At 36.4% G+C, this 25,625-nt stretch overlaps 2 protein-coding genes across 2 annotated transcripts in view; one reads left to right on the forward strand and one right to left on the reverse strand.

The window, feature by feature from the left end:
* The window catches only part of c4 (complement component 4), a 15,460-nt gene extending 6,958 nt beyond the window's left edge, over positions 1-8,502 (reverse strand). The window contains exons 1-24 of the mRNA XM_052616311.1: positions 8,309-8,502; positions 7,973-8,165; positions 7,680-7,872; positions 7,473-7,543; positions 7,301-7,386; positions 7,005-7,087; positions 6,820-6,907; positions 6,630-6,735; positions 6,381-6,507; positions 6,032-6,147; positions 5,672-5,845; positions 4,728-4,925; positions 4,418-4,612; positions 4,165-4,308; positions 3,887-4,016; positions 3,711-3,788; positions 3,429-3,629; positions 2,882-2,999; positions 2,698-2,768; positions 2,401-2,540; positions 2,061-2,264; positions 1,164-1,215; positions 984-1,067; positions 683-886 (exon numbers count right to left, since the gene is read on the reverse strand). Of these exons, the coding sequence (XP_052472271.1) occupies positions 683-886; positions 984-1,067; positions 1,164-1,215; positions 2,061-2,264; positions 2,401-2,540; positions 2,698-2,768; positions 2,882-2,999; positions 3,429-3,629; positions 3,711-3,788; positions 3,887-4,016; positions 4,165-4,308; positions 4,418-4,612; positions 4,728-4,925; positions 5,672-5,845; positions 6,032-6,147; positions 6,381-6,507; positions 6,630-6,735; positions 6,820-6,907; positions 7,005-7,087; positions 7,301-7,386; positions 7,473-7,543; positions 7,680-7,872; positions 7,973-8,165; positions 8,309-8,370 (3,118 nt within the window). The 5' untranslated portion in view covers positions 8,371-8,502. The remainder of the gene's footprint in view (positions 1-682; positions 887-983; positions 1,068-1,163; positions 1,216-2,060; positions 2,265-2,400; positions 2,541-2,697; positions 2,769-2,881; positions 3,000-3,428; positions 3,630-3,710; positions 3,789-3,886; positions 4,017-4,164; positions 4,309-4,417; positions 4,613-4,727; positions 4,926-5,671; positions 5,846-6,031; positions 6,148-6,380; positions 6,508-6,629; positions 6,736-6,819; positions 6,908-7,004; positions 7,088-7,300; positions 7,387-7,472; positions 7,544-7,679; positions 7,873-7,972; positions 8,166-8,308) is intronic.
* Positions 8,503-13,551: 5,049 nt separating this feature from the next.
* On the forward strand, positions 13,552-20,201 carry LOC128028939 (NXPE family member 3). Its single transcript, XM_052616316.1, has 8 exons — positions 13,552-14,091; positions 15,126-15,196; positions 15,624-16,043; positions 16,142-16,551; positions 16,644-16,720; positions 16,893-17,096; positions 17,969-18,306; positions 18,603-20,201. Exons 1-8 carry the CDS (start codon positions 14,022-14,024, stop codon positions 18,795-18,797), a joined length of 1,785 nt encoding a protein of 594 aa, XP_052472276.1. The 5' UTR covers positions 13,552-14,021; the 3' UTR covers positions 18,798-20,201.
* Positions 20,202-25,625: the final 5,424 nt, after the last annotated feature.

A 25,625-nucleotide genomic window follows, 5' to 3' on the forward strand; every position in this document is an offset into this window, starting at 1 on the left:
GTCACACACAGAACTGTGCAGTCTTGCTTTAAGTTGAACTCCTATTGTGTTTTGTTAAGAGCTTCACTACAGTTCTTCTGTGGCTTTATAGGTAATATTTTCGTTTACACCATTTTGCTAAATCAGACAATATCTATCGAATAATATGACTAATATTTACCAAAATATGAACTTCTTATTAGTGAATTGTAAATAAATATCACATTTGCCACTGGTCAGTGTTAAAAAAATGATGGCAAATCACTTCATGTAACCTTACAAGAGTGATTACTGATAAGCGGTCAAAAAATTTTAGAAAAAACACCCACTGACTTTCAAAGCCGCAACATAGTAACAACTTTCTACTTTGAGGATCTTGATCGAAATGTAGTGGAGTGAAAATTATGATTTGTCTTTCAAATGTATTGAAGTTAAAGTCAAGTAAACTTAAGTACAGATACTTTAAAAGTGTACTTAAGTAGAGTCATCAAGAAAATGTATATCGTTACTGTCCACCTCTGACCATAAAAAGGAGTAGTAAAGCTTTGGTTACAAAAAAAAAAAGAAGAAGAAGTTTTTCATCAATTGTTCTCTATTGCTGCTAAATTACTTTTTCACAGAAAAATTATTATTGACTCTCATAGTTTATGAACTATTAGAACATTTACTTAATATTGTAACATCTACAGGTATGGAGACCCACCGGTTTGGATCATCGATTGGGCCTCATCTCTGCGTTCAGCTTTCAGTGAAAGCCAATTATTGGTGGCATCCAGGTACCTCATGGCATGAATAGCAGGAGACATCTTCACCATAGTCTGCTCCGCACAGCCAGTGGGCAGCTGAATGAGCTTATTGATACCCTCCAGGTTTAAACAGTTAACTACCGACTCACCCATCACTCCACCTGCAAAATAACAGGGTCATTATGACTCTATCATAAACTCTATGATAGAGAATGACAGAGAAAGTATCTCTCTATCTATCCATCCATCCATCCTCACCTTTTAAACTCAAAGAGATTTCGGAGTCCGCCCCACCAGGGATCTCATCAGCAGGGACTGGAATATCAATATCTATTTTCCTCACTGTGCATAAGAAAAGACAAAACATTTTTTTTTTATTACAATTATGAAAAGACCTAGAACAGATTTACTGATTATATAAGCTTGTTGGATCCTTACATTTTGGATCGATGTTGTACTCCCTGTCAATAGTGGCGATTTCCCCTTCCCCCTAAACATGAAGGATTCGAAACAGTTTTTTCAGTGTCATAGATATTGGCATTGGAGCACTGTAAATCTGGGTATGACAACTAAAAGGGATTCTGTCATTAATTACTAACCCTCATGTCGTTCCAAAGCCATAAGACCTTTGTTCATCCTTGGAACACAGATTAAAAAATAAAAATATATTTTTGATGAAATCATTGAAAAAGCCTAGGCATTCTGACCCTGCATAGACAGCAGTGCGACGGAAACGTTTTATGGACCAGAATGATAGTAAGGACATTGAAAAAACAGTCCATCTGACATCAGTAATTCAACTCTAATGTTATGAAGCTAAGAGAGTACTTTTTGTGTGCAAAGAAAACAAAAGTAATTAAATTATTCAACAATTTGTTATCTCCAAAACTGGCAGGGATTGCAGGCGATACAAGTGAATAGCGCTGAGTGAATGTATAGCTTACCACAACTGAAGTGAGACCCCTGAATAAGGCAACAAACCCCCAACTGCTCCACGGGCACCACAGCAAAAACGGCTGCCCACTACTCTCGGTGTCTGTTCACGGTGTGTGTGTGTGTGTGTTCACTACTCACTACTGTGTGCGTGCACTTGGATGGGTTAAATGCAGAGCTCAAATACACTTTCACATGAAACATTGTATCGATAACTTTCTCGGCCATAAAACTTTTCAGTTGCATTGCTGTTTATGCAGGGTCAGAAAGCTCTCGGATTTCCTCAAAAAGAACTTAATTTGTGTTCCAAAGATGAACAAAAGTCTGTTGGGTTTGGAACGGCATGAGTGATAAAGACAGAATTTTCATTTTTAGGTGAATTAACCCTTTATCACATTTTACCTCCACACGGAGCTCCTTTTCTACTTGGTCATTAACAGTGACTGAGGCATAAGCCGTCACGGTGATGGGGATATTTCCGATAACAAGAGGCACCACGGTGAAATACACAGCCAACGCTGAGTTACCAGGAACCACAACCTCCTCCTTCAGATCACCACTGCCAGCAGTGCACAAACCTTCCTTCTTATCCATCTTCACTATCATCTGTAAAGATACATGTTATGGCATTTCAATCCTGTTTGTCACACTTTGACATACTCAATTAATTTGTCTAATAATTTTCAGGCACCTGTCCAAGTAAGCAAGAATGGGACCTGAAATAAAGCTTCATTAAATATACCTTTAAACTCTCTTCCTTGTAATTGTACACAACAGCTTTAACCTGAAGCTGCTCATTTCTCTTCACAGAGTAAGGCAGGTTGACGGACAAGAAAAAGTCCTGGAAGACCCTCAGGGGCTTTGGTTCTGCAATACAGAATCCTGGAGAAAAAATAGACTCAATATGAAAACTAATAAGCATGTAATCAGGACACAGCATGATATAAAATGATATACACCCAGACCCCCCCCCCCCCCCCCAGAAAACCCCACTTCTGTTCAAAAAAAAAATTTGACAAGATTTTGAGTTATTGACAACCTTTTGTGGGAGAAATGCCCACAGCCTGGATTTCCCATGTGGTTATGGAATCAGGAGCAACTGCATCATGCCTAAAGTTTACAAAAGAAAGAATATTTACATATTTACAAAATTACATTAGAGCCGATTCATTCTGTTCATTAGAAGAGTGAAAAAAAAAAAGAAACAAAGAATTCAGGGCAACCTGATAATGCCGGTGCTATCTGCTTGGAGGACTGTCCACATCCATGACTGTGGGAAATATTTACGAAGGTAAATAACATCCTCATTAATCACAATTTCGTCCAATATGTCGTCATCGACTACAGTGAGAAACAGACAAATATTGTAGTTAGTTCAGCTTTTGAAAGTAGCATCTTTGACAAGTATAAGCTACTTGCCCTAAACAAATAATAATTATTTGTAAGTAATTATAACAAAAATATGAAAGATAATATGATGATAATAATAATACACTATAATGACTTCACTGCTTGATCACATTTTTTATATATATACATTGAAATTGATTGTGTGATTGTAAGCAGCGAATTATGTATTAATATGGATTAAATAAATACATTTGAATTTATATTATTATTACAAAACAAATACTGGTTTCACTGCTCCCTCGCATTTCTTTGTCTTGTTTGTTTGATTTAGACAACTTGGTTGAAACGTAGAATTGTGCAATCAATATGGCTTTATTTCAAGAAACCCCTTTCCGAGAAATTATGCAAGACATATTGTACCTCTTCCAAGGTTGGTTTTCCTCTTCTCAAACATCTCCCTCCTCCTCCTCTCATTTGCAGCTTCGCAGCACATTTTAAAAGCCTTACGACAGCTCACCGATGCTTCTACTCTTTTGAGACGCTCATCACAGGACGTGTGCATTTTGTTAGGCCTCACACCATCAAAACAGCATTTCCTGTCACTGCCCTTGAAACTGTTGACTGTGGTGATGATATTATTTGACATGTGATTAAAAACAAATCGTGCAAGGAATCATCAATGGGAGTTGTTTTGCATCTTACCGACATTATTGAACTTTTTAACATAATCTGCTGCTCTTCTGACGCGAGGTCCAGGTTCAGATCTGTAACATTTATGCTCTGAGAAAAATACAAAAAATTTAATGCATTACTCTTTCATGCTCTTACATGGTCCCTGAAAAATAATTCATATAATAGGATGTCAGCAGTTATAATACTTAGAGGTATAGGGGTTTCCATGTCACAGTTACACATGAAAGTTAGCCCAGCTCTCTGAAGAACAGCACTGGAGTCCTCTCCTCCTCCGATCGAGCAGGCCAGGTCATAAGAGTTCATATACTCGAACATCTGTCGGTAAAAACAAATCATCTTCATTATGAGCAACAATCCTGAAATTATACATGGAGTACTTTTAGGAATACACTAGCACATGGGGGTTTTAACTTTAAAAGGGTTCAACTTTCAACTTGTTTGTACATAAACCCGAATGTGTTACCTTTTGAAGGCTCAGCTTGTTTTTGTTCAGAATATAAACTGCTGAGTCCACTGCAGCAAGAGCCACCTTGGTCTCCGGATCTGTTCTGACCGTCACTTCAAATTTAGTTGCAGGTTTTATATCAGGCAGTGGATCGGTTTCTATCTACACACAAAATGGTAATTTGCATTTCAGTGGAAACATATTTTAAAACAGTCTAATATAATATCACATCACAATTTAGATTCTGAAAGACAATTCGGCTCAGCTGTACCTTGCCTTTGCAGACATCTTTCACATCGACCCACACAGAGTCTGCCACTATTTTTTTTCCTCCTGGAGAGTCTGTAAAATAGTAAGCTACCAGGCGAAAAGAAGGCACCATCTCCACATTCACATTCACATTGACTGTTGTGATTTCAGTTCTCGGGACCCTTCCCACCTGCACAACTTGACCCTTACTCCAAACCTGTTGTGGATATAATTATTTTAAAGACATTAGATTGAAGATAAAGCAAATCTTTGCTCTCTGGTTAAAACCTAGGCATAAAAACAACAACAACATCATAGCCGATTCTTCTTACCATAAAGTAAATGAATGTGGGTTTTGCTGCACTCTGAGGTGTAATGTCCCGTAATGTGGCTTTCAAGGCCTCTCCTGGCTTTAGGACCTGATGCTCCACTTCCAAACTAAGATAGCTGTTTTCTTCTGCTTTAGTTGCACTGGCTGTCATCTTTTTATCACTACGAATGACCTCCTGGTCTCTCCCCTCAGCAAAAACCTGCAAAAAATAATAGTTCTTAAATTGATAGTTTCAGTCCTGGATGCTGCAGTACCAGAGACACAAGAACACATGAAAGGTTAATATTATTGTTGTTGACAGCTGATCCAAAGCAACAAAATTTTATATTTTTCCCGCTTGAAGAAATAGTTAATAAAACACACAGTTTCTGTCAATCTTGAGTACTTTATAGAGTAATAATGCATCCTTCGTATCTATGAAGAATCTTTAGTTCTTTGGGAAGCTGAACAAGGCTATCCTGCCCTCACAACCAAAAACACACTTCTTTGGTGACTGTTGGTTTCGTGGTCTAAAAACAAAATGACAAATCCTTCTCGAGCTAAATTGAACTCAAAACTTTTCCAACTAATTTTTTTTCCCCATGTTTAGCATGAGAATCCGACTCTTTAACAGTGTAAATAAGTCACAATGCATGTAACTGCATTAGATCTCTTTTTAACATTACATCACTTGCTCACCAGTGGAACCTCACATCACAATAAAATGCCTTGATAGACTTGCTTTTTACAAACACACAGCACCCATTCACTGCAGAGCATTCTAAGCAAGTGATGTCATGCTTTCCTTTTCCAAACCTGCTCTGATGAAGAAACAAACTCATCTACATCTTGGATAGTCTGAGGGTGATAATACTGTCAGCAAACTTTTGGATGAACTATATCTTTAATTTGGAATTTGGAATGGACATAATGATATAACAGAATGATTATCATGTGAAATCTTACCGTTACAGCTAAATTCTTAGCCTGTGGTGGTATTTGAAACGACATGGCTACATCTCCCATGTCATCTCCCCAGCCCTCATCTTTCAGAATAAGCTCTGGCAAGCCTTCTATTGTCACAGTGGCTGTAAAATTCAAGTTTGGGACTCTGCTGCCGTCTGGATATCTAGCAGTAGCCTGCAAAAAAAAAAAAAAAAAAAAAAAACAAGCAAAGGAAATGTAAATAAAATAAATTACAAAATGTGCACGTGTGTATGTACAGGTATGGCACCAACATACATGTATTTTAATGCCATTCATTGACACATTGACAGAGGTATAAAACAAATCAATTTAAGTTCAGAAATGCTTAAGGCCACATACCAAGACAGAAAACACACCACCTGGGGTGAAATACGTCTTGGTTTTTGACAGATCAACAACATATGGGGATGTCACAATCTTCACAGAAGAGCTCTCAGCTTCCTCCAGGTTTCCACCTAAGGATGAATATTCTTTGTTATTTAATTTTCAATCATTAAATATATTTACATTTCCATCTGGGTAACTAAAGAGTAACTTTAATTGAATAAAAAAAGGTGCATAAGTTGAAACATGATGTCATCAGTATAATCCTGACTTTTTATTTATTTATTATTATTATTATTATTATTATTTGGATCGCATAAATTTACCTATCTAATCATAATTTTACTTTTTGTTTATGACTCACTTGCTTTTTCCATAACCGAGACTGCAATATAAAGATAATATCCCTCTATATGGCCTTGAGTCTTATTTTCTGAAGCTGTCTTTAAGTCCTCAGTGAGTACCTCTGTTTTTGCAGTACCATCCTCTACCTACATAACAACAGAATATAGACATCAAATCAATCAAAACAGATACTGACACATACAATATATATATTTGTTATAGGCCAATTTGTAAGCTTTTTATCTCCAATGCAAAGTTATTTACTTACTGCTATCTGCTTTTCAGTGCCTGGAAGATATATCTTATCACCCTTTTCATCAATAAGTCCAAATCGAATATATGCTATGCCGCTGACCCCCTTTCCATAAGTATATCTGAGAACACCAAATGCTGATGAGTTTTTGCAAAATCTGAAGTCAACACTAAACCCAGTCAGCGTGTGACAGAGGTGTACGTACCTAGCAGAGATGTTGAATGGAAAGGACTCACTCTTCAAAATGTGATAAGGCTGTGGAGCCTCAATGGTGACCTCAAATGTGGGCAAAACTATAAAGAATGGAATGCCATTTTTAAGGGTTGAAGTCACAGGTGATGTAAATAAGAATCATTAGAATAGATGCACCTGGAGTTTCATAACACCTACCATATTCTTTGACCTCAATCTCCGATGATGTGGAAGATTCAGGATACTTATGATATGACACAATGATTTTCCATTTGCCTGCCCTGAAGGATTCATACAATTACACAGAATATATAAATGACATCCATTAAAAGGCCATTGTAGTGTTTCCTATTGTATGAGAGAATGATATGTATATATTGTATTTTTACATGTTTTATTAACAACCAAAGCTTTACTCAATCACATTTACATAGACATTCTATTTAGTGCTAGCTTTGTTTTGGGTTTATTCAGTGCCCATGCAGTTAACTTACTGCTCTACTTCTGGTATGGTGATCGATTTTTCCAAAATTTGGTCAGAAATCAACATATGATTGTAAACAATAAAGCCTTTGCAGTTCTGTAAAAAGAGAGAGGGGGAAAAATGCCTGCTTATTCCAGGTAATGAACATTATTTGCATTTCAGCACTGAGAGAAACAACTTACAGTTATTTGAACGTGGATTTCATCCTTTATGGGGACCATAAAGTTGTCTAGAGTGAAGATTCTGTATTTGACTGAGAAACATAGAATAAAGAGAAACTAAACAAAAGTGCCATTTTTTTTAAATACTAGTAAGGAAGTAATAAAGATTTAATACAAATAAAAGAAAACAATAATATTAATTATAAAAAAGAAAATAAATGAACATACCATTTTCTCCTGGATTATAAATTGGCTTGTCTGTTTGGATGAAAATGTACCCTCTTTTTGTTGACAAAAGAATGCTGGCTTTTTTTACTTTTCCATCTTTGCCCCCAAACACATCATTGCTTGTAGCTGCAAGCTGAACATAGTTTGGCCCTTTTGTAATTCCATGTAACTCCATGTACAAGCTAGGATCAACCTATGGTACATGAGTTAGAAATCACTAGAAGAATAACCTCTCAACTGGAAGTTGAGATATACACTTTAAAACTTAAAAAATATGAAGTGTACAGTTATACCTTAAGTTTTACCACAGCCTGGTAGTTATTGTCCTTATTAAGGATTATCGATTTCTTTTCAGACACAATTTTTTTACTGATCTGGGTTTCAAAGTACAGCTGTATACTGGTTTCTTTAGTTGCTCCATGAAGCTGCACACTCACAGTCTCTTGAACACCCATATGAATTATATTTGGAGCAACAATTAGGCATCTAAGGTATAAATCGGCATAAATGCATACACATGAATAATTGCAGAAACACTGATGGGGTAGAACAAGATGCAAGATGTGGGTTGTGAGCAAAAAATAAAAAAATCAAATTTGTAAAATGTAGTCAATAATTGTAGTACTTACGTGGGTCTCTGTGCATCCACTGTAAGAAAAACAAAAATCACAAAGCAAAGAGGGCAGATCATCTTGCTGTTAAACTTGTTCTTTTCTGATTATTTCATTAGGACAGCTACTAAAATCACCTACGTACTAACTTAGAATACAAGGACTATTTCTCATGTTGATAAAATTTGTTTTAGAACTGGTGAAGGTTGGGGGGGGGGGGGGTGGCGTTCAAGGGGAGTAAATCTTGGCAAAAACAGCATGGTCATGTGTTTTACAGGAAATCTTGTTCATAACAGAACACAGCAGGAAAAACAGCTGTCTGGAGCAAAGACAACAAGAAAAGAAAACATCAATCTAATTAATACAGCAATTTTATGTTTATACTTATGTTTTTTATACTGTAATTAGTATTGTAACTAACATTAATAAAACAAAAACAGCTTGGTCATAAAATTAGGAGGATAATCAAGAGTCATTGGCACATCATCCAAAGTGATTTTCAGCTACCGAATGTAAAATGCAATCATGATTTTTGAGGGGTCACATGGGGGGAGGAGGTTTAGCACTGTATCACTGATATAGGCTTATGCTTTATTTTTTATTTTTTTACTTTTTATTTGAAAGATTTCCAAACGTGCTAACTATATTAAGAAATATCTAGATTCTCAAATATGTGTTGCCTATGTTAATGCGTTTTGCACCTTTATAGATTGTTAACTGATCGATAAATGGTGATGGGCAACGTAGACTTATATTGTGATCTATTAACTACACATAAAACCCCAACTTTTTACTTTAGTAGGCTACCAGATATGGGTGTCATGCCATAAAATAGGCTATTTATATTACAACTGACTGTGCATTTAATGAAAAATTTAAAAACAATATTGAAAGTTAGGCTACTAATTAGCCTATAACACTTTTATTTTACAGAGAGTAGGCTAAAGAACATTTACATTAACAAATAACATTTTTATTCAGTCTAGCCAGAGTTCAGGCACTCTCAAAAACTCCCATTAAAAACACTGAAGCTTTTTACACAACAAAATCAATATCTTACTAACATTCGTATGCACATATGTACTTGTTGTTTGTACTTGTTTCTGATGAGAGAATTCACCAGATAATTCAGTAAGCAAGCAAGTGAACAAAACACCACATTTCAGCGAAGACTCATCTGAATGTCTCTGATTGGTCATTGCATTCATAAACTCAACAGCATTGTGTGTAGATTTTAATGCAGATGCAGATTTGAATTTAGCAGCTGATGCTGGGCCACACTGAATGATCAAATTATACAGGTGTGATTACATCAAATATAAAAATCATTATTCTGCTATTTTTTGTCTTTTGGAAGCTGCATTCAAAATCAACTCGGCTCATAAATCTGAGGGGGCACAAGTAAAATGTGGGATGTTTGAGGGAGGCGAAGGTCCCCCAGTTTATGCTGTTCCTCTGCTGGTTTGAGCTGGTCATTTGCTGGTTTATGCTGGTCCTTTTTTTTGGTCATGTGCTGGCAAAGGAACAGCATAAACCAGCAAAGGACCACCTTAAACCAGCATCCCAGTGTCAAAACATACCGAACCAGCGCTAACTTTACATGTCATTCCACTAGCGTATAGCCAAAGAGTATAGAAGTCCAAGAGTTGAAACTCTGTAGTGATAAGGGCAACCGCAAGCAGTGTGCCGCAATTATCAATATTATCTGTCTTATAATCTCTTCTCTAACACAATTGCTGCTGATGGTTTTGATCTCTATTGCTTATTTGATTTCTTAGCCTACTATTTTCAGTTAAATATGTTCACTTGGTACATGACACAAATTAGAGAAACATCACAATACTTGGTGGAGTCCTTGATAAAATGTTTGCAAGTTGTTCATATTCTGTGACATTTGAACTGCTTTTTATAAATGTTATGAATGTGTTTTTAATTTAATAGATTTTCTTTATTTAAAAATCAACTTTGTGAATACATATGACTGTGTCTGCCTCTATTAAATCACTACCAAACATCACATCTGATAACTTTACGTTTTTAATTTAACAAGGAAAATGTACAATAGAACATAGATATGGGTAAGTAAAGGGTTACCCATACAAACACCAGCAGGACGCGATATAGCTGCTCAACCAATCACAGTGCACCATTCCACGCACTGTAAACGAAAACAACCAAACAAAGCACACCATTCCACGCACTCCACACAGTTATAGTGTTGCTTTGAATACAATGGGTCTCTTGACATTCCATCCAACCCGTCAGATTATCCAATCAGGGTTTACTGCGCATCCTGGTTTTCCTCATCTACTTTGTGATCAATAAACAAACTTAGGACAGCATGATAAATCGCATGTGATTGTCATGCACATCTCGCCAGTAAAGCTGGTTCTGTGATAAATCTCCATCGTAAGTGTAAAGTGTTTTTTTAAATGCCATTAGTGTTTTTGTTTATACAGCGTATAGCGATAGTCAACTAAATGAATGTAACATGGCAAAAATGAATGCACTTTTGGAAGTTGAAGGTAAGGGAAATGTCATTTTGGAATTTGGAATCTGTGGTTTAACGTTGTTCATGATGAAATTTTATTTTATTGTTGTAGGACTAATTTATATCATTAACAAGATCAAAGTCAAAATCAAAGTCTGCTTTATTGTCGATTTTTCTACATGTAAAGCACACACATACATAAAATTTAAATTGCGTTACATTCAGACCCCTGGTGCATACAGATAACACCAAAAGTAGAGCATAAAAATACAGATAGATAAAGATTAAATATAAAATACAACTATACAAATAAGGGCATGTAAAAATAAATAAATAAATAAAACTAAGGTTAAATAAAGCAGCACAAGGCATATGGCAGATAAAGTGCAAACTAGTCAAGTAAACAAACAGTGCAGATAAAATGACTTTAGTAAAACAAGCTTATTCAGTCTGATTAAAATGACAAAAAGCTCAGAGAGCAGTTCTTTATTTAAACTGACTGAAAGGGTAGTTGAATGAGGTAGTTAGCAGACCAATGCTGCACAAAGTGTCACATGTGTTAGTGGGAAGGGAGTGGAAGGACTTGGGGATGTGGGAACTGGGGGGGTGGGATGGGGGTTCAGTGTTCAGTGGTAACTGGGGCAAAAAAAAAAAAAAGTCTGGGAGGGCAAGGCCAGGAGGGAGTTCAGCTTCCTGACAGCTTGAAGGATGAAACTATCCTTCAGTCTGATGGTCCTGGCCAGGAGACTCTGCAGTCCTGGCCTGATTGCAGCAGACTGAAGAAGCTGTGTGATAGGTGGGTGGGATCACCTGTGATGCAGAGGGCTTTGTGAGTGAGACGGGTTCCGTAAATGTCTTGGAGGTAGGGGAGAAAGACACCAACGATCTTCTCATCTGCTCTCACTATGCGTTGAAGGGTCTTCCGGTAGGACACGTTGTAGGCACCATACCACACAGTGATGCAGCTTGTCAGAATGCTTTCAATGGTGCCTCTGTAGAAGGTGCACATGATGGGGGCCGGGGCTCTGGCTCTTCTCAGTTTGCAGAGGAAGTAGAGACGCTGCTGTGCTTTCTTGGCAAGTGCTGCAGTGTTGTCATTTCCATTTCTCTATTGTCTGTGATGTACACACCCAGGAACTTGGTGCTGCTCACTTTTTCCACAGTCACACCATTGATGGTCAGAGGAACATGGTGCACTCTCCTGGAGTCAACAATAATCTCTTACGTCTTTTCCACATTCAGAGCGAGATTATTGTCACTGCTCCACCTGGCCAGGTGGCTCACCTAGTTCCTGTAGTTTGTCTCATCTCTGTTGCTAATGAAACCCACTACACTTGTGTCATCCGCAAACATAATGGAGAGGTTGGAGTTGTGTGATGGTGTGCAGTCATGGGTCAGCAGAGTGAAGACTAGGGGGCTCAGCACACATCCTTGCGGACCCCAGTGTTCAGTGTGATGCAGTGCAGGATTTGTTGTGGTCGCCGGGAGGAGGTGGTCAGTAACTCATAAGTGTGGTCTAACAATACCAGATGGCATTTTGGAGAATGTAGAAAGACTTCAGTATAATTTCACTTTGAACATAAGTTGAACATTGTTACTTTCGACCCCATCGGTTGGGACGAAAGTAACACACAGGTGGGTCAAAAGTAACACAACAATTATAAGCTAGATTTTTTTCTGTTACTTTCATTTTTATTAAGTAAACCTGACTATGGCCTTGTTAATATGTAGCTACAAACATATTTTGACCTTTATTTTTGCAAAAAAAAAACATTAAATTACATTTTTATATTTTTATTTTAAATTTAAGTTTCATCAAATGTCTCAAAACCCGACTGTACAAACTTTTTTTTCAGTGTATTTTTATAAAACATTTTTTCATTAGAATTAACAATATAATAATTAAATTATATTAGCATAATATAAATTCTAAACATAATGTAACAGTAGACCTACTCATGTTTCCATTCAGTTGTTTTTATGCATAAATTGAAAATGTGCATTAAAACATCTGGAAACACTGCAAATTCATAGGTGGAGGTGTAAAGACTAAGATATGGCTAAAACCTAAACATAACTAAGGTAAATGTGAGGTAGGAGCTGGCCAGATGTTCCTCTATGTCCAGAAACGCCCTCTCATAAACATCTGGATAAAACCATACCTCTGTTTGTCTTTCGGACCCTCAATCTGACTCAAACATATTCTTTTGGTATAATATGACATTAACATTTTAATAAATGATGCAATACACAGAAATTCACAGAATAGCATGTACCGGAACAAAATAAATACTTGTCACTGTAGTGGGACCAAAGTAACAACTGTTACTTTCGTCCCTCCAACTCCTGACATTTAAACCTGATTTACTTTTATACTAAAAAACTTTGATAATGCAAACTTTAGGATGTGTTGAAGCACTAAATAACCTGTAGATTGATCATTACAGTGACACATGAAACAAGAAAAACAACACAACTAATTTTAAAAAAATTACCTCTTCAATAATTTACTTTTTGTTGTCGAAAACAGGTTTACGGACCTAACTGCGGGAAATGATGACGAAATCACGTGATATTTCTGTGAAGGGTTGCGTGTTGAACATGCTGTCATAGCTGGGAAAGCAAATGTAGTAATAGGCTCGGAGAAAATCGATTTGTTACTTTCGTCCCACATTACTTTCGACCCCGCTCTCTCCTAATCTTTTTTTTTTTTTTTTTTTTTTTTTTTTTTTGTATAGCTTCGGCAAGATTCAAAGAACTTCATTTTGTTCAATATAATAGGCTAATCAATATAAGCTCGCAAATCTATTTTCTTCCTTGATTGTTTTTTAAGGACGCTGTTTTCATCTCAGATTTACTAGCAATAGTGTATATTTATATTTTTTATAATTATTTTATTGATAAATAGTCTATGAAACAAATGCTTCAAAACAGAACTAAATGTAAAGTATTCGCTTCTGATTAACGTTTTCTGTTCTCACCACTTCGATAAATCTTATCCAATAAATGTCATTCATTCATTGGAAGCGGAAATAAGACAATAAGATCAGTTTCGTGGAAAAGTGTGAAAACTGTTATTTCGTGAGCCACAGTGCTTCTTGTCGAATACAGCAGGTGGGTGGGACTGCCAGCTGCATAAAAAAAAAAAAAAAGAAACCCCTAAAAAAACAACACCGGAGCGACCACCCATCTTGTACAGAAACCTGCCGCAACGCATACTCAGATACAAAAAAGCACCAAATGGGAAAAATTAAATGCTTCCAAAAATATGTCTTAAAAAAATCGGACACTGAAACTCAGGAACAACACTGTAAGTTATTTATCAGAATACTTCATCGCATTTCATTTGTTTGCTAAACACTTTGATGCGCAGAACATGATAGTATAGCCTACTTATATATAAATGGTGTAAGACTTGTGAATAGTACATTTTAAACTGTAACGTATTTAGTTATTTATTAAGTCTAGCATATGCAGGATGATGTCGAATCAGCCAATATGTTATAAGCGGAAATTAATTGTTAAATGTTTTTTATTTTTTTGTCATTAAATGTTAATTTAGTTGATATAGCACAAAATTTAAAATGAGTTAAAGAGCTCACTGGTTGGATCTTGCTAAACTTTTAGAAAATGAATCAATGACCTTTGATTTCATTCTCATTAATATTTATATAATTTAAAGCTCCCTTAATGTAAAATACTATGTGGTTCTTAATCCGGTTATTTTAGAGATATCATACTGTATCTTTGACGCCTAATATACCAGACAATTATACTGAATAAAAATGAAATGACAGAATAGCATGTCTTTCCTCTGGTAGGCTAACACAAAACAGTCAAAACATTGGGCTAGGGAGAAACATTGGGCTATAGGGACAAAATTGCAGTTAAATTCTCAGTGGATTATACAGGTTTAAACCTGTTTTGTTCAGTTTGGATAAAAGCAAATAACAATCCAAATTATTTATATATATATATATATATATATATATATATATATATATATATATATATATATATATATATATATGTGTGTGTGTGTGTGTGTGTGTGTGTGTGTGTGTGTGTGTGTGTGTATACCATTTTGTTTAAATAGTATTTTCACTTGAAACCATGTGCAGAACACATACTGACTATCATTACTGACTGAAATAATTTTTTTAACAGAGATATGGTCTATTTTTTAATCAGTTTACTTTCTATGATAATTTTTATATGTTCAAAATCAAATTTTAGGAAAAAATATATAAATTGGTCCAAGCTGTTTTAAAAAATAATGGCCTCACAAAAAAAAAATTATATAAAACTGTGTTAACTTGCTATTTTGTAAGACTGCTTTTACAGTTCACAGGGAAAAATCGTGGTTATGGAAGTTTTTTTCTGGGCTTTGTCTACTGGTATTCATGTTTTTTCTGGTGAGTTCCTGAAAAGATCTATTAATGGCTGCTGTTAGCGTTTTTCAAAATCAAATTTACTGGCATTTTGGTCTAATGTATTTTCCTGAGATCCTTTGCAATTTGCTTGGTATTAATTATGCATTGTACTTTGTACATTTAGGTTTACATTTGTGTTTCTTATCAAAGTGACTTAAAAAAATACCAAGCCTCAATCTATAGCTCTATGGTGTAACGTTGGGTATGATAACTGAGCAGGGCATGCAGGACTTTGAATGATTAACTATGTTTGAAGTGTGTAAATGTTGGAAGGTTTTTTTTTTTTTAAGGAAAAGAAGAAAGAACCTACAACTGATTCCCTCCAAATTTGGATTTAGAATCAAATGTAGATTGGATGTTTAATAACAGTAAAATGAGTAAAAAAAATAACACTATTGTATCCTTGTAGGTTATATGGTCTTATATGGGAAATGGAAGAAAAAAACACCCTTCACCCAGCTTTTTGTCTCAGCACTGTGCAGGACTTCAGAACTCTTCAAACTCTGGCTCTCCTGCAGGAATCAATTCAGAAGTCTCAGAAATGTCTCAGTCACCAATAAACTCTTTTTACTCTGAATTTGGAATCCATTTAGATGACTACTCCAGGTTACAGCAGGCTGTTTACTGGGACGGGCCTGACAGATCAATCACAAATGTGTCCATGAGTACTAGTCCAGCTCACACCACATTCATCATAGAGAACCTGAAAGAGAACTACCAAACTGGTGAGGAACTTTTTGTTACGGTGCACGCAAAGGACTTTTATAATAAATCTAAGCGTTATGGAGGCGACTTTTTTCAAGCCAAGCTGTTCTGGTCTGAAACTAAGGTCAGTGATTGTAAACATTACTTGCCTGTTGTTTTTACTGTGAACTCTGTACCTGGGTCAGACAGAGAGAGTTGTACTGAAATGTTCCTCTGTCACAGGCAAGTGTGTTTGGGGAGGTGGTGGACCTGTACAATGGCTCCTACTCTGCGCGTTTCCTCCTGCCATGGGCCGGTGAAGCCCAGGTGGCTGTGCGTCTAATTCACTCCAGTGAAGCTGTGCAGGTCCTGAAGCATCACAGAGATACTGACTCTGACAGGGTGTACTTTAATGGATATTACGAGGGACCAGGACCAAATAAGACCAGGCTGAGGGAAACAGTGACGTGTAATGTTAAGTGGGACAAGAATGGACTTATGGGAAATGAAAATTGTTGCTGTGATTACAAAGATCCCCGTACCAAAGAAATATGGCGCTGCCAGAGACCCAAATCCCTGCCATGCAGTGCTCTTGTGTACCACTCTATGGGAGGTTATAGAAATCGTCTGACTGGTAAAGAGAAGGAGCTTATGTGAGATTAAATGATTCTTTATTGACTTTATCCTTGATTTATTTAATGCATTGATGGAAGGCAGTATGACAGACAAATGTTCTCTTTGACAGGAAGCAAACTAACAAAGATATCAATGGAGATAAGAGCATCATCAAAATTTTTAATTCCCATGGAAATGAAACTGCTGGTATGTTGATCAGTAGTTTAACCAAGAGGAATAGTCCATCACAGACATGCTGGGAAATGGGTTGCACACAAAAGAGGAATTAATTTGAAAATTAAAAGACCAGCTTAGACAAATTTTGGAAAACTCGTACCTTCCTTAAAGACCTTACATCCTCTATTCACTCATCTTCCAGATGTAGCAGAGAAATGTCATCCTGGTTTACACACTCCAGTTCCAGCTGGCTTCTACCTGAATGATGTGTGGACATCTTTTGTCTGTAGCACCCGCCATTTTACAACCCAAGCGACAACAGAGTGCCTGAAAGACAAACACATTTACATGATGGGAGACTCTACTATGAGACAGTGGTTTGAGTTCTTTGTGAAAGAAGTACCAAGTAAGATAAATAGCTGCTTATATATACTGTGTGTGTGTGTGTGTGTGTGTGTGTGTGTGTGTGTGTGTGTGTGTGTGTGTATGTATATATATATATATATATACATATATATATATGAAGAATTTGGTTCCGAAATACAAGTAAATTAATTTGACTTTTATTTATGAAGAAAGTTACAAGATGAAAACCAATATTTTCTGTTTTAAACTTTCACATAGCATCTTATTCCCTAAAATGTAATATATCCATGATTCTTCTTTTCCCCTCAAAATGCAATAAATCCATTTAATCAAAATGAAAGATATATTTCATATTGAAACTACATGAAAATACACGTGTGTTTTAAGTACATCTGAATAATTTCCATGTGAAAGCATGTAATGGAGATTTATTGGAACTATTAATCACAGAACCGGCTTTACTGACAAGATGGGCATGATAATCTCATGTGATTCATTGTGCAGTTCTTGTTTGTTGATCACAAAGTACAAAGAAGATGAGAAAAAGGATTAGGATTCCTATTGTATTCAAAGGGCCTCCATTGCTCTCTAGAATTTGTGGAATGGTGCAATGTGATTGGTTAAGTGGATATAATGCATTCTGCAAAAAAAAAGGGAGACTGACATTTGTTGTGGTTTGGAAAAAAAGGAGAAAACATGATAACTGTATCAACATGTAACTGTAAATTGTCTTTTCAATACCAACTAGATACAATAATGTTTTTGGCAGAAATGCTTTTTTATGCCGTTTATCACATTTTGGAACCAAACATATATATATATATATATGTTTGTGTGTGTGTGTGTGCGCGTGCGTTCGTGGTATATGTGCAATACATGGGATCATATTTGTTGGTGTCATGTTTTTTTGAGACCTGAAGCAGATGAACCTGCATGTCCAATATCAGTCAGGGCCGCTCCTAGCAGTGGATGTGGAAGACAAAATTGACTTACACTGGAGGGCTCATGGCGTTCCTCTTCGCACTGAGAAAACAAAAATTGCTAATCTGCACTACATCAGTAATGAGATCGATGATCTGGCTGGAGGACCCCACACAGTCATTATGTTCAATCTGGGGCCCCATTTCACCACGTACCCTCTGGATTACTACACCTATAGAGTGTTGACGATCCGCAAAGCTGTTCTAGCATTGTTACATCGGTCACCTGACACTACTGTTATAATCAAGACTATCAACACTGGCTATAAGGTAAGTTTATACAGCAGGGGTCCTCAACTCTGGACCTCGAGATCCGATTTCCAGCAGAGATTAGCTCCAACCTGGATTAAATACACCAATCTGCAACTTTGTAGAAATCCTTAAGACTTTGATTAGCTTGTTCAAGTGTGTTTGATTAGGGTTGGAACTAAACTTTGCAGGAAACTGGATCTCGAGGTCCAGAGTTGAGGACCCCTGCTGTACAGTATCATGTGTTCAAATAAAAGGAGGCCAAACTGTGATGGCACGTTCAGGGTTGATGTTGTGTTTCTCTGTCTCTATAATAGGATATTTTCGGGAGTGACTGGTATTCTCTACAACTGGACAGAGTTCTCCGTTGGGCTTTTCAGGATGTTGGTGTTTATATTCTGGATGTGTGGCAAATGACGGCCTGTCACTACAGCAAAGAGAACATTCATCCAGGCCCTGTCATCATCAAAAATGAGATAGACATTTTACTTTCTTTTATTTGCCCCGGATAAATTTTTATTATTACATGTGAAAATTCAGGTCACGTGCAGAAAAACTACCCTAAAATACTTTGTTTTATTTTATTTTTTGAAATTATTTGTCACTCCTGATGTTTGTCTAATATAGGCATACTTTACACGTTCACAAACCTAATCAAATATATTTAAGTAGTTATACTGGATTAGGTAACATTTAAAAATACAGATCAAATAAAAGAAAAATGAAAAGTGAAATAATGAGATTTAAAGTCAAAATAATGACATACTAAGTCAAAATAGCTTTTCCCTGGTGTTGGTTCACCCTTGCCTTTGACTTAGTATGTCATAATTTCAACCTTTTATGTTATAATTTTGAATTTTAAAGCTATAACCAGAACTAAGTATTGTCATAACTTGATAACTATGACATTTAAAGTCATAATTAATTTACCAACACATGATTTACTTTTCTTACATGGAAGAAACGGGCTGTCATATGTTTCTCAGCCAGGCCACTCTAAAACATAAAGTGGGCAATAAGATGCCTAATGAATGAGAACATAATATATATATATATATATATATATATATATATATATATATATATATATATATATAAATATATATATATATATATAATGTATTTTCTTTTATTATTACATATATAAAAATATTCTTAAAATAATTTAGCTTTCCAAAAACTATTTTATTTCCATAATCATATACATCATGTTTGAGTAGTGTTATATACTTGCATGTGAACTTCTAAGGAAGAACTGAAGGGGTTGTGCTAATCTCTATAGCAAAATGTCACACTTGACCACCTTCTACATTTTATCTAGCAGATGGATTAATGCAAATTCTATCACTTGTGAGTTGCCAAATGCAGATGCGAAACCTTTCTTATGAAACACCAGCTCACACCCCAGCTGTAAAAAAAAATGTTTTTGGTTACTGAGAATTAGCACAACACCCATGCACAGTTTCAGTTCTATAAAATATATACTGTATTTATAAATATAGCTGGAATCATCCATTAAATTGACATTTTTGTGATTACCACTTGGTAGCTGAACCAAACCAGGCTGTTATGAACACAGGATGGACTCGATAGCTGAGTAGAACTGTTTGAGAAGCTCCTATGGCAGGTTGAATTTCCTCAGCTGGCAAAGGAAGTACAACCTCTGCTGGGTCTTTTTAGCAATGCTATGGCTGGATTACAGACCAAAAGGTTCCTGAAATAATCTGATATTTACAGCTCCATCTTTCTTTTCTCTGTGCTTACAGGTTTGTCAAGATTCTCTCACTAGGTGCGTTTACATGGACACTTTTTGCTTCCATCGGAATGAATTCATTCTCCTTGACGAATCCGAATGTAGTGTTTACATGAACGGTAAATAAAGTGATCGGGTTGATGTGCGCATTTACATGTCACAAGATTCTGATCGGATTTTCTCTTTTGACTTGCACACACTGTATGAATATACAGAGTTTCCTGCTGCTGTTTTAAAAAGCACACACTACTTCGGGTCCTAATTAGGCAACATCCAGCACATGAACTGTTGAGCTGCTTAACTTTAACATTATAAAAAAAGTAATAAAAGTGCCTCTTCCCCGCACTCAAAACTAGTCATCTGTTGATGAGAGTCTTAAAAGAGGACTGCTGGGATGTGGTCATGTTCCACTTCACATAAACTGAGTGAAAAGGGAGATTTATAATGACGGGACACTTATTTATGACATTTTATTCACCAGGAAGAACACCATGTTCCGTCCATCATGTGTCATTACAATATGTCTACGTTACTGCGCATGCACAGTACCGTACTTTCCAGTTTCAGTTTTCAATCCGATCAAGTGTTTACATCTCCTCTCGCTCGGATTACAAAAGGGATAAACCACCCCTTACAATCCAATCAAAATTTTAGTCGGATCGAGCCAATTCAATCCGACTGACGTGTTTACATGTGATATTTTTATTCTGATTGTGCTTCTAGTCCTATTACGATCGGATTAGAAGGGTCCATGTAAACGCAGCTACTCACTCTCCATTTACTCTTATCTGATTGGTTCAATAAACACAACATAGCCAAGACATTTATCGTCATTTAGTTTAGGATCATTATTGTAGCGGAAAAGGTACTTTTAATGTACACATACAGTAAAAAATAAAAATAAAAAGATAACTTAATTAAAAACATTATATTTCATAACTTGTCTCAGCCGAATCTCTGCCACACTTTGAGGATCACTTGGAGGTGAAGTCTCCACTCCCCATACAGAGGATTCCCTCTGGACAGTAAATCTGCTTCCCCTGTGCATTATTCCTGGAACATGTGTCTCATATAGGGAGGGTCCTGCTGCTCCACATAATCAGTTCTTTCGCTTACAAGTGAAGCTTGTGGGAACAAACTCCTCCCTGCCAAATTATGTAGGCTATAACCGTTGTATTGTCCGTCCTGACCAATACATGATGATTCTTGAGAAAATGCACACAATCTTGGAGCTCAGAGTCCCACTGTTAGTAGTTCTAGAAAATTTATCGAACGTGGGCTTGAGAAAGGTATGGCCGGCAGATTCGACCAACAAGTAGCCAGTAGCAGTGTTGTGAAGGTTACTTTGGAAATTAAATAGGTTACAGATTACAAGTTAGCCTATTTAAAATGTAATAGTAGTGTAACTTTTTCAATTACTTTATTAATGTAACCGATTACTTTTGATTCGTTTTCTAAATTTCTAATGAATGTTTATTTGCAGCTGTTAATCGTTTTCAAACATTTACAGCATGCAGGTTTAACCTTACAGCAGCGCTCTACACTGTCAGACTTTCATAATCCTTCATCAATTGAACTAAAATGATCAAATTTGAACACATCCATCACAAAATCAGACTTTAGTACTGCCTTTTACTTTAATGAGATTGATCTAAAGTTTAATGCAGATAAAAAAAATCAAAATAAATAGTTTACTGTTTAAACCGTTTGGTGCAGGCATGGAAAGTGTGCGAATCACGAGTAACCGATTCATGATTTATTAGAATTTAATTATCGAATGGCGAATTCGGAAATAATTGCTTTAGTACATTAAGCATGCAATTATACAAAAATATTATTAAAATAGTGGGCCAAATCGGCTTCCAGGCCACAGGGAACTGTCCCGGTTCTCCCGATGGCCATTCTGTGCTTGAATTCCACAGACATGCAGAACTTGCAGGATATATTGTCTTATTGCGCTTAATATTCACAGACGCTGAAAGCTTTAGATTTATTCACGATTAATAACAACCATAATAATAATATAAGTTAATTAGATAATATAGATAAAACAGGGTTTTAAGGGCTTCTTTAACCCTAATTACAACATCAACCTTCTGTGAGCCATGTACCTGGCAAAATTTGACACTGTGGCGGACCAGGGATGTTGGTCTCTTCTTGAAGGTCTCTTATTCACTACACTTTCCCTAAAATAAGCCAGCAATAAAAAAATAAATAAAAATAGTGTGAAAACTACAGTTGCAGTGAAAAGCATTTCTGAAGGATCACGTTACACTGAAGAGTACTGAACTGGAGTAATGATGCTGAAAATTCAGCTTTGATCACAAAAATAAAATCACATTTTAAAATATATTCAAATAGAAAACAGTTATTTAAAATTTTAAAAATATTACACAATATTACTGATTTTGCTGTATTTTGGATCAAATAAATGAACCCTTGGAATGAATCATGAATTACATTCTGCATGATAAAATATAACGATTTCACAGTGATCTTCTGTAATTTTTTTTTAGTTACTAACTTACTACATTACTGTAGTAAAACCATGTTTTACAACATTTTATACATGTGAGCACGAGCGGAGAGTATACCATCACGTGATTAGCCTAAATGTTAATAAATTAAGTGGATCAGCAATCATAAATCATAGAAGAAATTTCTTAGAAATATAGTTATCTAGGTGACGAGGATCACTCGTCGCTTTGTGTAAGTTCCAGTACGAAACAGCGCGGGGGCGCACCTGTTATGATTTTCCGATGGTACAAACAAATTATATGTTGTTGTATTACTTATCAATATATTGTTTTTGGCCAGCAAATGTGATTTTTTTTTTTTTTTGTCCGTCATTAAAACGGCGACGGCGCCTGCCCCTGCCGTCATCACATTACATTTTCATCTAACGTTACAGGTTACAAACTAGTTTTTGTAGCTATATAGACGGAGCGCTCAGTTTTTCCTGTGGTAAAATGCATTTGGCCAAAATAGCATTTTATAAAATATGAAATGCAACTGTATGCACAGGCTATTTAAGTGTTGGCTATGACTAGATGGCAAATGCTAGCCCTCTCTCTCAGGCGACGTCCCACATCTCAGTCAGTGAGTCAGTTAGACATCAAATAAATAAATATGAGCCTTTATAGACATAGTGTTTAGTAGTACTTATTAAAACAACAAGATATTTATTTACCCTTCGCAAAACTGTTCAGCTCAGCTGTTGTCTACTGTGCGGCTGCTGTTGAACTTCAGTTGATTTAATGAATATAGAGGGGGCGGAGTTATCAGCTTACTGACAGCTTGAGGATCGAATAAGATTTACACAAGCTCGTTTTAAGAACTTTCATTTGCTAAATATTTGTAAAACAGACAGACAGACGTAAAGGGTGACCAGTAGCATTGATAAAAAAATAAATAAAAAAAAACACCACCAAAAAAAAAAGGGCACTTCGGGGTGTAAGGGCAAAAAGGTGTGTGCACCTGTGCACGTGCCTGCGCCACGGCATGGAGCTGGGCTTCTAGTCCGGTGTGCGACCCATTTTAGACTTTTTCTCATTTTGATATACACTGACACAATGGGGAGTGCTTTTACCAAAGACAGTCATGTTTGCATACAACACTTCTTTTATTTGTTTTTTAATGTCACACCCCATTGTGTTTCCTTTAATGTTTCATTTGCAAAAGGTGTGCCATTGTCACTTGTACATTATATGATCAAATGGTTGATTTGGAAGTGGGTGTGCCGCTTTGGGCATCATTTGCCCTCTGTTCACTTTGCTTGGGGCACAGATCATACATGATTGATGATATGATATGATTATACCTTTCCACAAATATATTGAATCCCTTTGTGAACCAATATTGATTTAGCAAATCAAACATTCCCCCCTTACTCACGTTATCTAGGCCATATACAAGTTTTACATAGCGTGGGAAAAAGTGTTTTGGCAGACATGGTCTGTCTTCAGCCAAAGAGTTTATTTTTCAGTTTGCACTCAGGGAGTGTGAATGCGTCATGTATTAAATTGTTACACAAGTAAAAGAAGGTTCTGTTCTCATAGCTGCATTCTTTGCTGTGGTATCAGCTTATTTATTACCTAAAAATACAATCATCAATTTTGGAATGTGCGACACATTTGCAGAGCAATTGACTTGGGTAGCAAAATTTATTCTAACATAAAAAATAGGCCACAGGTCTCCCCATGATCCTGTAACAGAACAGTAGTAATGAACCCATTCTTTTCATCAACAGTTTGTACACAATTTCTCTTTGGGTCTGGGAGTCCCTGGGTTGGTGACGTTTTTAGCAGTAATATATTCTTAAATGCTTTTCTGCTTCTTGAATCCAGGTCAGTTTGTCATGGGGTTGCAAGCCCTTCCGTGAGCCAAAGCACTCAGGCGCGATTCTTTGATAACATAATTTGGAATGAACGTTCAACAATATGAACACATCCCCAAAAATGACATTAGTTGCTTTTTTGTGACAGGCTTTGGAATCTTTTGAATGGCCTCTTTTCGTTTCTAAAATAAAGATTTGCCATTTTTAGTGATGATGACCTAATAATGTCACTTCCTTTTTTACAAACTGTAGTATAGGGCTTGGGTGTCGTTGACGTCATTACTTGGCATGGCTGCCATGTTGATGGCCTCCTTTACTGCTACTCGGACTACTGTGCAGTGATTAGACGTACTCCCTCTTAGCCGTTTGTCTTTATTTTATTAATTAAAAATCTATTTCAACCATGGTAAACCCAGTGTTGTGGGTAACGCGTTACAAAGTAACGCGTTAGAGTACTCTAATTACTTTTTTCCTGAAATGTGTAACTTAACGCGTTAGTTTCGTGCGTAAGTAATCAGTAACTTCGTTATTTTTTTAAAAAAGTAATCCGTTATTTTAAGGAAAGGAAAATCCCGACTGCAGCCTGCTTTTTGTCAGACAGTATGCCTAGGTCTACTGTGCCACCTGCGGATGTATCAGCGGAGCCGAAGCTCTGTGATCGTAAAGTCAATGGCTGTGATGCGTCTGTGCCCCCTGCGCCTGACCCTGTGTGTGGGTGGGGTTTTTTTTTTCGAACTCCCGGCAAGATAGCAGAGAGGACAGCGTTTGGTTTATGGAAGTACGCACATTATTTTCAATTTGTCAACGAAAAAGAAATCGACTGTCGGACAAATGTTTCGAAAATCTGCTTCTGCTACGTTTTAATCACTACTTTGAAGAGTAAATGTAAGAGGACTGTGTTACAGCGAATTTAGGCTTGTGACTGTGAGTGACACTTTAATAATAATTAGTTCGGCTATTAAGCGATTTGTCATTTGCCTGTGTGGCAGTGAAGGATTTAATTCGGTCGGTTTGTTATCATTTTTGTTTGACAGGCAGCTGTTAATTTCTGTTAGATCATTGGCTGGCTGGTTGTTCATCATTTCTAAATGGATTTAAATCTGCAAGCCTGTTTAAGGTTGTGTTTACAAGTAAGCATACTTGTACTTTGATAACTGCATTATTTAAAGTTAAAGAAAAATCAAGAGTTATCTTGTGGTGCTCATAATATACAGTAGCCTAGGCTACCCGGGCTGGGTAACGTTAGGTGCG

The sequence above is a fragment of the Carassius gibelio genome, chromosome A15 (genome assembly GCF_023724105.1).
Source record: "Carassius gibelio isolate Cgi1373 ecotype wild population from Czech Republic chromosome A15, carGib1.2-hapl.c, whole genome shotgun sequence".
In the NCBI taxonomy this organism is placed as follows: domain Eukaryota; kingdom Metazoa; phylum Chordata; class Actinopteri; order Cypriniformes; family Cyprinidae; genus Carassius; species Carassius gibelio.